General features: G+C 41.8%; 1 protein-coding gene across 1 annotated transcript; it reads left to right on the forward strand.

The window, feature by feature from the left end:
- The first annotated feature begins 7,370 nt into the window (after positions 1-7,370).
- LOC127341938 (GDSL esterase/lipase At5g45910) lies at positions 7,371-11,288 on the forward strand. Its single transcript, XM_051367878.2, has 4 exons — positions 7,371-7,771; positions 7,853-8,068; positions 8,169-8,597; positions 10,874-11,288. Exons 1-4 carry the CDS (start codon positions 7,516-7,518, stop codon positions 11,107-11,109), a joined length of 1,137 nt encoding a protein of 378 aa, XP_051223838.1. The 5' UTR covers positions 7,371-7,515; the 3' UTR covers positions 11,110-11,288.
- The last annotated feature ends 3,075 nt before the right edge of the window (positions 11,289-14,363 follow it).

Here is a 14,363-nt window from a genome sequence, read left to right on the forward strand (position 1 = left end):
AATCATTATTCGATAGCTATTTTTTTCTGCATTTCTTTTCTCCATGCTTGCAAAGCTATGTTTGTGTGCATATTGGGTCTTGTATTTTACAAGAATAACTTGGTGATGCTTTTTTTTTCACTTGTTACCCCGGTCATGTGAACCGCTCTTAGAACCACTAACACTAGGAAAATTAAAGTCAGATAAGATTCAAATCTAAGTTCTTGTTTGGTAATTTTGTCCAGTTACTAATGTTAAAATTTATAACTTGTACTTTATGCCTGATATAACACTTAAAATCTTGCCACAACTACTCCATCATTCTTTATTTTGTTTCCGACAATTTGAAATTCTTAAATCATGCACAAAACGCCCCGTTGGTTAAAACGGACATCTGTCATTTTTAATGCTAGCTTACTTATGTTATACACTATAACATGTATGCTTGGTACCTTCTGACAGTGATGACTCATAATTTATTCCCATGACAATTCCATCCGCGCTTTACTGTGTTTCTCAAAATCTGAAATGATTACGTCATGTACCAAGTATTCGGTTGGTCTAGTTCAGACATCTGATCATTCTTAATGCCAGCTACTTATGTTATAAGTTATAGCATGTATGCATGGTACCTTATGCCGATGATAACACTTGAAACATTGCCATGACAATTCCTTTCATTCTTCTGAATATCTGAAATGTTTAAGTCATGGAGCAAATGTGCAGCTAGTTTAAAACTGGCATCTCATTATTCTTAATGCAATTTTATTTTTCTACATCAACTCCTTTCATCCTTCCAAACCAGATGACTTGATCTTAAATATGATAGTTAAATGAATATTAAGAACAATTGAGTATAAAGACTAGAATTTTAGCTATTGGTTGAGTCTAACGTGACATACATGTTGACTAGGTTTTCCCTCGCGAGAGAAGCACCGTCAATGAGCCTGTACTAAGTGGCTAAAACTCACGGTGCCCGGCGACCCAGTTTGGTGGCGTATACTTTCCTTGCCCACGTTGTTCAATCAAAAACATGTGCATGCACGGCGGCTATTGTTTGTATCTCGCTCAACAATGCATCATGTTGGTTTCTTCCAACATTAGCTGCAAGATTTGGTACAATTTTTTATAAAGAAAAGAAAAAATATTTTGTCGTACTTCATCAAATAAGAAGAGTTTTAGAGGTATGATTACAAGCCACCCAGACATAAAAGGTCTACTCTCGTGGCGTCATATTACCCAAGCGTCTCCCGCGCTCCTACATGCGTATAACGCTTTGCCGTTCGTTGGCAGTTCTGCGCTCTTCTGGCCTTCCCTCCATGAAAATTGTTGCTTATGTAGTTTTCATTGGTCCTGGCCCGGAAGTGCTCTAATGTTCGCGCGGGTCGCACCTTTCCTACAGACCTAGGTGGATGGTGATAAGGTTAGCACATATTTACACGCCAATGGTAGTAGGATGGGCTCGGCCTGCCGCCACACTAGCCTTGACTAGTTATTTGTAAAATATGGTCAAATGCGTGTGAAAAATGGGGTGGTAGTATTTTGAGTGCCTACAATGTTTATATATGATAAGCCATATTGTGAAGCAAGTTTTTTTCCAAAGTTATCAAAGTTCATATATGCCTACAATTCATGGAAAGTTGTTTACATTACGGGAGACCTTACATGAGTTTTCATTTTTTTTTTCATTTTCTTTGACTGTTTTTAAAGAGGAGTGAAATTTGTTCGCATGAGAAATCATACCTAGAAGTTGAATCTTTTAGAACTATCATTGGATCTATGATATATTCACTACTTGGGTACCACAAAATTATTTTTTTGCCGATTTTCACCAGCGGTCTATCACACACTTGTAGTTCAAAGCCATATTTTTGGTAAATCGACATAGAGTTATCTACATGTGGGAAAATTAGATAAAAAAACTCAAAAAGTAGTAAAATTTAGAAATTATCCATGAAGTATGATCTATTTCATTTTGAACCGTATTATGTGTACTCTCTTAATAAATAAACAATTTTGGCACTTGAAAATTGGAAAATAATTTTCTTGTACATAAAAACATGATAACTTCCTTAGGAAACATTATTTTACATACCAAGATGACTCATGTGCCAAATATTGGCACATTATCACAATCTATAGCATAGATATGGCCATGAAGCCTTGGTCATCTAGCTTAGATGCCAAGAATGTTCATACATCATAGACCATATTGTGAAGCAAGTTCTTTCAAAAGTTTTCAACTTTTAACTTTATCAGTGTTCATGGAAACTAGTGCATATTAGAGACTCCTTTCCCAAATTTTTCATTTTTTTTCATTTTCCTAGAATATTTTCAAAACGTGGTCAAATTTGTCCACGTGAGAATTCATATCTAAAAGTTGAATCTTTTAAAACTATCAGTGGATCTACGATACAGTCAACATTTGGGTACCTTAAAATGATTTTTTTCTAATTTTCATGAGCACTCTGTCATACACAAAATTTCCATATTTTCAATAAATCAAAATTAATTCATCTAAATGTGAGGAAATTATCTAGCAAACTCGAAAGTTAGTAAAACTTGGAAATTATCTGAAAGTATGGTCTAATTTGTATGATAATCGCACACGACATATATTTGGGGGGCATGAAAAAGGCATCGCACGCTGGAATAAATGTCAATATAGTGGTGTGTCATCCCACACGTTTCATTTCAGAGACCGCTCACATCTGTTGCGTTTGGAAGTGTCGGCCGATGCACTATCTCTGTGTTGAGCTGCCATCTTCGATGGTGGAGGAGGAGTAAGCATTTCCGGTTGGGAGGAGGAGTAGTCCTCCCGTTAGTGGACCACCAAGTCGGCCCCTCCCATTCATACTATGGCTGGTTAATGAACTTGCACAAGCACGAAGCAATATCCACAACTCAATTGGAGGCTTCCAAGTAATCACCACAAATGCCACAAGGTTGCCGCAATCTTCCCGACTTAATTGGAGGCTCTCAAGTAATCTCAACCCAAGAGAAACAAGATCTGGATAAAAGCACCCGAGAGCAATAAGCTCATGAATTTTGACCAACCAAATCTCGATGGAAAACTTAAACCGATGCACCAAATGCAATGACAAGAACACTGGAAGTTCTCAAGTCCTTCTCAAATGCTATGGAGTAATATAAGAGGAAGACAAAACGACGAAATTCAGAAAAGATTCCAAGATCTAGATCCAATAGGTTCCCCCCACTGATAGAATATATTTATTGGTGGTTGATCTGCTCTATCTTTTCCTCAAAAAGATGGAAGAATCATAGGAGGAATAGAGAGTTAGGAAAAGCTCTTCAAGCTCAACAATGGAGGCGAGAGTGAGTGGAGAGAAGCAACCAACCATTGGGGAAGAAGGGGGATCTTTTGCGCCTCCCAAAAAATAGAAAACCAACACAAAAGTCTCCGAAATAGCAACAGATAGACAACTTTGTGCTTCAATTAGACTGCAAGGTTGGAGACTTTGGCTGGAGTCTTTGGCTCCTTAGGCCAAAATCTCCGGGGTTGGCACACAGGAGTCTCCGATCTAGGGACATTGGAGCCTCTTGACTGAGAAATCTAAAAACATCTAAAACCAAAACTAGAGGATCTTTCGAATCCAAACTCTGAATAGGATTAAACCAATTTTATTGGAAATACTAAGAATCAAGAAGGGAAAAATTACCAAAAATTTAGAGGCGTGGAGCCTCCTTCATCTAACAACCTACAAAAACTGGAACGTCGACAACAAAACATGTTTTTCATAAGAAATCTGTTTTTGATGAACTAGAGTTTGTCATGATAATAACCACAAGATACAAATCCTCACATGGATAGGAACCAAGAAGATGATGTCAGTGATAAAAAGGTTTGATCTCTCTATGAACGATACGACCAAATACTCACTCGTGCACCCCCATGATAGTCTGACGATCAATTCTATAACCTGGTCTCCCAACTACGAACATGAGACCGGTAAAATATAAAATCCATCAGGGTTAAATCTTTGCCTTGCACATTCCAATTGAGATATATTATTAAGAGACATCCTAAAGTTGAACCGCATTTCTTGATTGCGCTTCCTCGGTGAAGTCTTGCCAAATTCTCCCCATAATCCACTATGGGAGAGCCTTTTCTTTGGTCATATCTTGTATATATCAGTGATAACTCTCAAGTGCAGAGGATCACCAAAGTACAGTTCGATAAGTGTATGAGTGTTGAACCTAGGAGGAGCTGAAGCTAAACTATCTATTCTCTAGATCCGTATAACCCACTTATATGGCCTTCTGTGCAATGCTAGGATCTATAGTGTGTGTGTGTGAAGTGGTTTTTGCTATAAACTATGAGTGCTGAAAATAAAATGCAAGGAGTAAAACTAATGCAAGAAAAACAAGTGTAGTAAATTAAAGTGAACTGGAGTAACTCAAGGGAGTAAGTGTTCCGAAAAATTACTATTTCATTTGTGTGGTTGTCACAATTAGTGAAGCTCGGTATAGTATTTTTTGTGTGTCTTCTAGATAGGAGCCATATATAGGTGTAACCATATAAATGAGCAAATACACCGCTAGTGATTGTTCCCAAGGCTAATTAATAGTAAGCAAGGGAATTATTAAGGAATAAAGTCCAACCAGAGCTGTAAGTTTAAAGGTCTCCATAGTTATACCCCCATTGATTAACCATGAATTAATATAATATGAATATCTAAGAACTGGGACATGGTTTCTGTCAAGATCCAGTTGTCCCTCCTCCTATCATTATGAAACGGTGATAACCTCATGCATTCCCAAACATATGTGTGAACTCATATATCAATATAAGAAATCATCATAGAAGATAACAAATACGTATATGCAACCATCAACAAGTTATCTCACAATTGCCAAGAACAAGTCACTACTCAAACAAATACATAGAGGTACAATACATCATGGGAAAATGATATATTGCCTCACACATCATGTTTGCCATGAGATTACAAGGGTAGACGAAGATAGTGTTGAGGGTGTTGATGAACATGATGATGACCACGCCGGAGGTGGGTGGAGTCCACCGGAGGCGATTCCGGTAGAGTTTCCCCTTACCGATCACGCCACATGCCATTTCTTCCAGCCCATTGACCTCCTGGTGTCCCACTTTATCACATTTTGTTCGTCTCGAAAATTCCGAAACAGGGCCCCTGACCTTGCCCTTTTCGAGTCTCGTAGCTCCTGAAAAGTCAAAAATACTAACATAAGGTGTTTTCTGTTAGATAGAGTTAAAATCAGAGGAGAAGAGATTGTTTAGAAAATTCCCGAAAACAATATGAAACATGGAAATAACATTATATAAGATGAAAATATGTGGGAATATGTGGCAATAACCTACAAAGTTCATGTATGCATTTTACATGCATCAATCAGTAATCACCATAAGGACGGAAAGCTTCAAACAAATAAATGATGTCTTTGGGATGATTGTGCACTTTTTTTTTTCTTTCTTTATTATGTTGATGTCTTGAAGTTACACATGAGAGGTCGTTCAATCTTCTTCTTCTTTGAGACATACTTGACATAGGCTCAACTCTCTAATGACCAATCTTCAGATCACTCCTTTAGTAACACATTTGTCATAGCTTGATCTTCTTCACTTCATTATTATTTCAACCTTGAAGCCAATATACGATTCAAGCACTGCCTATAGATAAATCCTTCAACTAAACATCAATGCAAACATTAGTCTGTAGAAATAGTCATTAATTACCAAAAGCACACATGGGGCATCATGCTATTTCACAAAATAACGAGACAAAATCATTAATTAGCTCTTTTTTGTATATCTATATATGTTCGTGATAACCATTTTTAGTCACATTCTTATTGCAAACTTCTAACTGTAGGTTGTATATATATCAAGGTGAAGATTAGAATGTAGGATATTGATCCAAAGACCAAGCAAATGATTTATGATAAATAAAATCTCAGACTTCTTATGAACATAAATAATACGTTTTATTTTTGAGAGTTGGAAACATGTGTTCCCATATTATCTTTCTTCATTGTTTTCAACCGTTATCTCTCCCTGCAATGCTGCTCGATATAATGATAATCCAATACATAGTGTCCTCATTTTTCACCTCGATGGACAGTTAGATTCGTAAATACTCCCTTCTTTTTTTTTAACTGACTCCCTTCTTCCTTGGTTGTAAGGAAATCCGACTAATAAGATGTACGTGAGTCATGTGTTATAAAATTTATGATGCTTTAAAATTATTTCCGAAGCCAACCTAAGGTGTAATTTTTGTGGTTTATGATCAATATTTTATTAGTAAAATTAACGTTTCAACTTACTATCTCTGTTCTTCAAAAGAAGGCTTGTAACTTTTTAAAAGTCAAAGTACGTAAAGTTTGACCATTTTTTAAAATCATTAGCATTTACAATACAAAACCAATATACTTAGATACACCATGAAATATTTTTTCGTGTTGTATAATGTGGTATATATAGTTATTGATAGTTCTTTTTATGAGCTTTGACAAATTTTACACCATATATTTATTTTTTGAAAAGATTTCAGGACATGTTTTTAGGAACTGAGGGGATGATTAAGTTTTGGGTTACCTTTGCATATTAGGAAAGAGCTAGGGAGTAGAATAGTAGATGCATGTGTACATCTCAAAGTACACATAAATCCATGTATCCGTACGTACATCAAACATCAGGTCTAGTTAATCACCTAGCAATTAATCACAAGAGCAACCCGAACCCGTTAAGACTAGTCATAATGCATAGTATCATATAGAAGTATCACGCGGATTATACTTTTACATGTTACTATATCCACAATGCATAGTATCATGTACTAGTATCATAGTCTTTTTATATTAATTGATTTGTAGAATCTCAATGCAAATCTATGTATAAGATGTTATTTGATATTAAGTTTTCTAGTACTACGTAATATGATACAGTATCTACCTATGATACTACAACCATCTCTCTCATCTTTAATTGCACTGCCACATCAGCTTTTTTGCATGCATGAGATGCATGATACTCCAATTACTAGCTTAATTAATGAGATGTGCCTAATTTGGCTTCCATTCTGAAAACGCTGGGATTTGGAGATGCGCTCTGTAAAGAAAAATGGAGGGAGTACTACCAATGATACTCTCATTGTGGGTAGTCTAAGAGCATCTCGGAGACTATTGACCTAGCGCTCTAGCTGGCTGGCTGGCTTGACAGATTAGATTATTCCATCGCGCTCATGACTAAATCATCTATCCCCACTCTCTCCCCAGAAACCAAGACTCAATCAAAGCACCAGGGCCAATCCTCTCGCGCCTTGATCAAGGCGAGAGAGATCCTTCCATTACTTTAACCACCACCGTACCCGTAGACCAGCTCCGCACGAGGATTTAAACAAGCTCTCGGAGCCGATCGAGGTCAGCAAAGCAACGCAAGCTAGCTCGCTCGCTCGCTCGATCGGAACAAAGTCTCCGATACGTGTGTGACATCAACCTCGCGGGGCGCGCAAGCACTGCCGGCGGTGCGCGCGTGCCACCATGACGAGGAGGAGCCAGTTATCATCGGCCTGCGTCCTTCTCCTGCTCCTCGTGCTGCTCGCCGGCCGGCAGCAGGCGGCGGCGAAGAAGTACGCCGCCATCTTCAACTTCGGCGACTCCCTCGTGGACGCCGGCAACCTGGTTGTTGATGGCATCCCGGACTACCTCGCCACGGCCAAGCTGCCGTACGGCATGACGTACTTCGGGTACCCCACCGGGCGATGCTCCGACGGTCGCCTCGTCGTCGACTTTATCGGTACGTGATTAAGCTGGATCATCGTCGGTTATTGCCACCATTCGTGTTGTTCTGAACCGTGTTCTTGCTCTGATCGAGCAGCGCAGGAGCTGGGTCTGCCGCTGCTGCCGCCGTCCAAGGCGAAGAACGCCACCTTCCACTACGGCGCCAACTTCGCCATCACCGGGGCCACGGCGCTGGACAGGGAGTACTTCGTCGCCAAGGGGCTGGGTAAAACCATCTGGAGCTCCGGCTCCCTGCACACCCAGATCAAGTGGCTGCAGGAGATGAAGCCTAAAATCTGCAAATCCCCCGAAGGTTGGCCATCAATCGAACGATACGTGCATAAGCCTCAATTTCTGCCGTATGAATGTACTGACCAGCATGTATGCATTGCGGCTGTCTGTTCGATCTGCAGAGTGCAAGGACCTGTTCCGACGGTCGCTGTTCATCGTGGGCGAGTTCGGCGGCAACGACTACAACTCCCCGCTGTTCGCGTTCCAGCCGCTGGAGGAGGTGCACAAGTTCGTGCCGGACATCGTGGACTCCATCGGCGAGGGGATCGAGAAGCTGATCGCGGAGGGGGCGGTGGAGCTGGTGGTGCCGGGGGTGCTGCCCATCGGCTGCTTCCCGGTGTACCTCTCCATCTTCCGCAAGCAGGCAGACGGGTACGGCGGCAAGAGCGGCTGCATCAAGGACCTCAACACGCTCTCCTGGGTGCACAACGTCGCGCTGCAGCGCAAGATCGCCCAGCTCCGGGAGAAGCACGCCGGCGCCGGCGTGCGCATCATGTACGCCGACTACTACACGCCCGCCATCCAGTTCGTCCTTCACGCCGAGAAGTGGGGTAAGTCAACCGTCTCCTTCCTTCACTTCTCTCTCGGTTTCGTTTGTCTCTGCTCCTCGCGCGCGCTCTGCGGCCACGGCAGTTTGCGTCTCGGCAGTTAGTTCGGTTCGTTACGGAATGTGGACGTACGGGCCCACCACCTGTCCCCGACATTTTTTTGGAAGTGAAAAAGGGTTGAAACTTAAAACAAAGGACAGAAGGAAGTTTCCATACAAAATTTCCAAAACTATTTATATTTTGTGCAATAACACATCGAAATCCGTAGGAGCAACTAGGCGAGCATGATTTTCGCAAAGGGAATTTTAAACTACAAAAGTACGCGAATAATCGGCCGAACTATTTTATGAGGTTGCGTGAATCGTGATCACCATAAGCATGGGAACAGAAGAATCAACGGAGTGACGGGAGCAGATGCATACATTTCCGGGCGAGCGCTCCAACTCGGTGGTTAGCTAGAACTTTCCTATTCTTATGAGGTTTCGTGATCAGGTTGTCCAAAGACCTTGAACTCTTCCTGTGAATAGGATGTCAAGATAAAGTTTCTAATAAGAAGCTTCGCTGGCTACTTGTCATTGTCTAGATGAGGGGTAGCTAAGCTACCTCCCGTCGTCAACATTGCAACTTGATTAAGAAATGTGGAGGAGTGGTGCTCCATCCTACAGAGATACTGCTAATATGTAGGTAGTCGTACGTGTGTCATGACGATGCGTTGATGTGACACCTAACGAAACAATCGATGACATAACGAGTTAATCGATCAATGGAACCTCCATTCTTCTTTCGTCATCAAAGTTTTGAAAAAAATCGAGTTCCTCCGTCACATTAATTAATTACCTTGTGACCATGTCATTAATTGGCACGAGAAGACTTGGAACTGTCTTGGCAGGGTTACTTGTAGTAGATTATTGGAGGTATTATCCCGGCTCTCTTGATCACATTGGGTTGTCGCATCGCACATGGTGGAGATATCTAAGCTGCTCATTGGCTCCTTTTAAAATTCAGCTATTTTTAAAATTGCATTCCAGCCTTATTGGTTCCTTATCGTTGATTCCATGTGATCCGTAGCATTGACCTGTTCGGATAGTGGTACAACATGGGCAGCAATTTGGCATTTAACTGAGACAACTGGAATGTTAGGGCTTTATTGTTAGAGCCAAGAGTCGTCCTTGGAAAAATATAAAACAATTGAAATAGAATCGGCAGGCCCTGAATTACTATACTACAACAACAACTACTCCGGTGTCATGACAACAACAACAACCCTGGATTGAAATATAAAGTTTCTACTACTACTTCCAAGTTTGTGCACACTTGTTAAACTAGGAGCTACTAGGAAGTACAGTTACTAGAAGTATCCTCAAAAACTATTTGTCCCATAACCCCCACCTCTAAGGCATAATTTTATTTAATGAGGAAGAGAAAGGGATTGCATGCACCAATGAGGGAGAGAAAGAGAATGCATGCACAAATGAGGGAGAGAAATAGGCTGCATTCATCAATGAGAGAGAGAAAATGAGACCCAATCAGCTAGTACCTTGGGCCAAGATATTCAAAAATTGTGACTTACAAACTAGGACGGATGAAGTACATCATTTTGGGGTTACCCACTTGGCATATGCAGCTTTTCTGCACATTTGGAAGCCTCCCCTTAGCACTGTTTCTAACCAAGTAATCATGCAGCAATAATAAGCCAATAAGGCAGGCATAGTCGTGCATTATTCGGCCAAGTTGCTCGTCTGTTCTAGTACATGGGATCGATCGACCACGGATTTGTGTACACATCAGTCTAGTTTTCATTAAGGGAGAAAACGACCACTCGGACATGATTATTAGAATCAGTCCAACTAGCCGATCTCTATCCCTGAGAAAGTGAGAAAGATCGGAGAAGTAGCTGGTGTGAAGCTGTGCGCTGATTCCTCACGACATTATTCATGATTATTGAGATGTCACGTTTTTAATCTAGTCCCAATGGGTTAATCTCCGTCAAAATTTGACCACTGTTTTAAGCGAAGACGTATTCCGCAATGTTCTTTGTCTGGTCCGTTGATTGTCCTAATCTGCCACGCAAGATCAGGCAAAAAGGGGAGTACCCAGAAGTATGTATGACGCAAGTCGTGATCCGGGCAATCAGGATGGGAATAGAAAAACAATGCAACACCACATTCCACGCATTCTTAATCTCATCAACAATGAATAGTCTGAATCGCAAAATCATGGCTCAATTTTGTTTGGACTTCACTGCGCATTTGCTAATTTCCTTGTGTGATGTTGTGCAGGTATGCTGAAGCAGAAGCCGAGGGCGTGCTGCGGTGCGCCGGGGGTGGGGGTGTACAACTTTAACCTCACGTCCAAGTGCGGCGAGCCCGGCGCCTACTCATGCGAGGACCCGTCCAACCACTGGAGCTGGGACGGCATCCACCTCACGGAGGCGGCTTACGGCCACATCGCCAGGGGCTGGCTCTACGGGCCATTCGCCGAGCCTGCCATCGTCGAGACCCGGAACCACCAATAGAGTACAGAGTTATTGTTTTGGCCTACTGCATGATATACCTTGGCATTGGTTACTGTATGTAGAGAAAAGGAAGAGAAGGCAAAGGACAAACATGATGTTAAAAGAAAAGAGTAAAGAACAGACATGTCTTGTGCAGATTAATTAATTGGTTCGGTTTGTGCCCTCCCATTGGGGTGAGATGTACATGTGTCTGTTCATAAATCTTTAGCGGCGGATTACCTCACGGAATAGCGCTCAAATAATGGAGAATTATCTAATTCTCAGACGATCGGTCTCTTTTTTTTTCTTCCTCTTTTGGGCTAATGATTTTTTTCGATAGACAATTAGAAGCCCAATAACAAGCTCAAAAGCCCAATTACATATAAACTTCAAATATTTCACACATATAAGTAAGTGTAATAATAACACATAGATGTACAATTACGTGCATATGTGCAATTGCACACTAATGCCACTTTTAATTCATGTACTATTGCACAATTACACAATGAGAAATTACATGCTACGATACATTTTGGTGGAATTCCGAAGGGTTAGGGGATCCTGCTAAACATTTATTTATTAGTGAGACTATTCGGGAACATAAGTTGGATTTTGTCATTCTATTAGAGACTGGTAGATCCAACTTCTCGGGCCCTTTTTGAAACACCTCTCTCGAGGTCTTGATTTTCTTTGGTATTGTCTACCACCTCATGTGAGTTCTGGAGGAATCCTAGTTGGAATTAATACGGAGACCATTTTGATCCAAAAAAGTGGAGTCAGGGAATTTCTGTGTTAAGCTTTTTGTTAAGTCCAAGTTAGATGGTTTTGAGTGGATTCTTTTTGGTGTGTATGGGGCCGCCAGGAAGCACTTAAACCTGATTTTCTGGCGGAACTTATTAGAATTTGTAAATTTGAAACTTTACCTATGTTGGTAGGTGGTGATTTTAATATAATTCGAATGAAAGAGGAAAAAATGATGATAATTTTAATGCTCGTTGGCCATTTATTTTTAAAGGATTTCTATTTTCGTGCCCTCGGGTCCTTAGTTGTGCTCAGTTTTCTCCAGCAGCTTAACTTTTCCTCAGTTTTGCCCTCCCTCTAGTTTGAAACCCCTCGCAGACGCTGGAACGGCCGGTTGCCGTCTGGTCAGAGGCCTTGACCGTTAATATGACGGGTGGGGATGCACAGGGGCAGTTCCTCCTTGACCGTCTTGTGCTGACGGGTAGGGTCAGGAGACACGTCGGAGCAGCCATCCATCTGATATGTGGGCCGTTTTATTTCCTGATCGTATACATGGTGCTAGCAATGACAAATGGGGCCGCTCTATAGGGCTGCCACAGCCAATGACTAGTGGGGTGATACGTCTCCGACGTATCGATAATTTCTTATGTTCCATGCCACATTATTGATGATACTTACATGTTTTATGCATACTTTATGTCATATTTATGCATTTTCTGGAAATAACCTATTGACGAGATGCCGAAGGGCCAGTTGCTGTTTTCTGCTGTTTTTGGTTTCAGAAATCCTAGTAAAGAAATATTCTCGGAATTGGACGAAATCAACGCCCAGGTTCCTATTTTGCCCGGAAGCATCCAGAACACCCGAGAGCCGCCAGAGAGGGGGCACTGGGCCCCCAGACCATAGGCCGGCGCGGCCCAGGCCCTGGCCACGCCGCCCTATAGTGTCGGCGCCCCTTCGACCTCCTGACGCCGCCTCTTCGCCTATATAAAGCCCCTGGACCTAAAACCTCGAGACGGAAAAGCCACGGTACGAGAAACCTTCCAGAGACGCCGCCATCGCGAAGCCAAGATCTGGGGGACAGGAGTCTCTGTTCCGGCACGCCGCCGGGACGGGGAAGTGCCCCCGGAAGGCTCCTCCATCGACGCCACCGCCATCTCCATCAACGCTGCTGTCTCCCATGAGGAGGGAGTAGTTCTCCATTGAGGCTCGGGGCTGTACCGGTAGCTATGTGGTTCATCTCTCTCCTATGTACTTCAATACAATAATCTCATGAGCTGCCTTACATGATTGAGATTCATATGATAATGCTTGTAATCTAGATGTCATTATGCTAGTCAAGTGAGTTTTACTTATGTGATCTCCGGAGACTCCTTGTCCCACGTGTGTAAAGGTGACAGTGTGTGCACCGTGTGGGTCTCTTAGGCTATATTTCACAGAATACTTATTCACTGTTCTGAATGGCATAGTGAAGTGCTTATTTATATCTCTTTATGATTGCAATATGTTTTGTGTCACAATTTATCTATGTGCTACTCTTGTGATGTTATTAAAGTAGTTTTATTCCTCCTGCACGGTGTAATGTGACAGTGTGTGCATCCGTGTTAGTACTTGGCGTAGGCTATGATTGTGATCTCTTGTAGATTGCGAAGTTAACTATTGCTATGATAGTATCGATGTGTTCTATGCCTCCTTTCTTAGCATGAAGGTGACAGTGTGCATGCTACGTTAGTACTTGGTTTAGTTGTGTTGATCTGTCGTGCACTCTAAGGTTATTTAAATATGAACATTGAATTGTGGAGCTTGTTAACTCCGGCATTGAGGGTTCGTGTAATCCTACGCAATGTGTTCATCATCCAACAAGATAGTGTAGAGTATGCATTTATCTATTCTGTTATGTGATCAATGTTGAGAGTGTCCACTAGTGAAAGTATGATCCCTAGGCCTTGTTCCTAAATACTGCTATCGCTGCTTGTTTACTGTTTTATTGCGTTACTACTGCTGCGTTACTACTGCTTGTTTACTGTCCTGGGCAAAGCACTTTTCTGGTGCCGTTGCTACTGCTTATATATATTCATACCACCTGTATTTCACTATCTCTTCGCCGAACTAGTGCACCTACTAGGTGTGTTGGGGACACAAGAGACTTCTTGCTTTGTGGTTGCAGGGTTGCATGAGAGGGATATCTTTGACCTCTTCCTCCCTGAGTTCGATAAACCTTGGGTGATCCACTTAAGGGAAACTTGCTGCTGTTCTACAAACCTCTGCTCTTGGAGGCCCAACACTGTCTACAGGAAAAGGAGGGGGCGTAGACATCAAGCTATTTTCTGGCGCCGTTGCCGGGGAGGAAAGGTAAAAGGCACTCATACTTCGGTTCCAGGTAACAGTACTTTTCTGGCACCATTGTGTTTGTGCTCGAAGCTATTTCCTTTAGATCCTGCAGTTGCATCTTTTTGTTTCTTGTTTACACTAGTAAGGCATAATGGAAAACAACAAAAATATGAGAGATCTTTATGAACTTTATCTTGAAT

The sequence above is a fragment of the Lolium perenne genome, chromosome 3 (genome assembly GCF_019359855.2).
Source record: "Lolium perenne isolate Kyuss_39 chromosome 3, Kyuss_2.0, whole genome shotgun sequence".
NCBI classification, from domain to species: domain Eukaryota; kingdom Viridiplantae; phylum Streptophyta; class Magnoliopsida; order Poales; family Poaceae; genus Lolium; species Lolium perenne.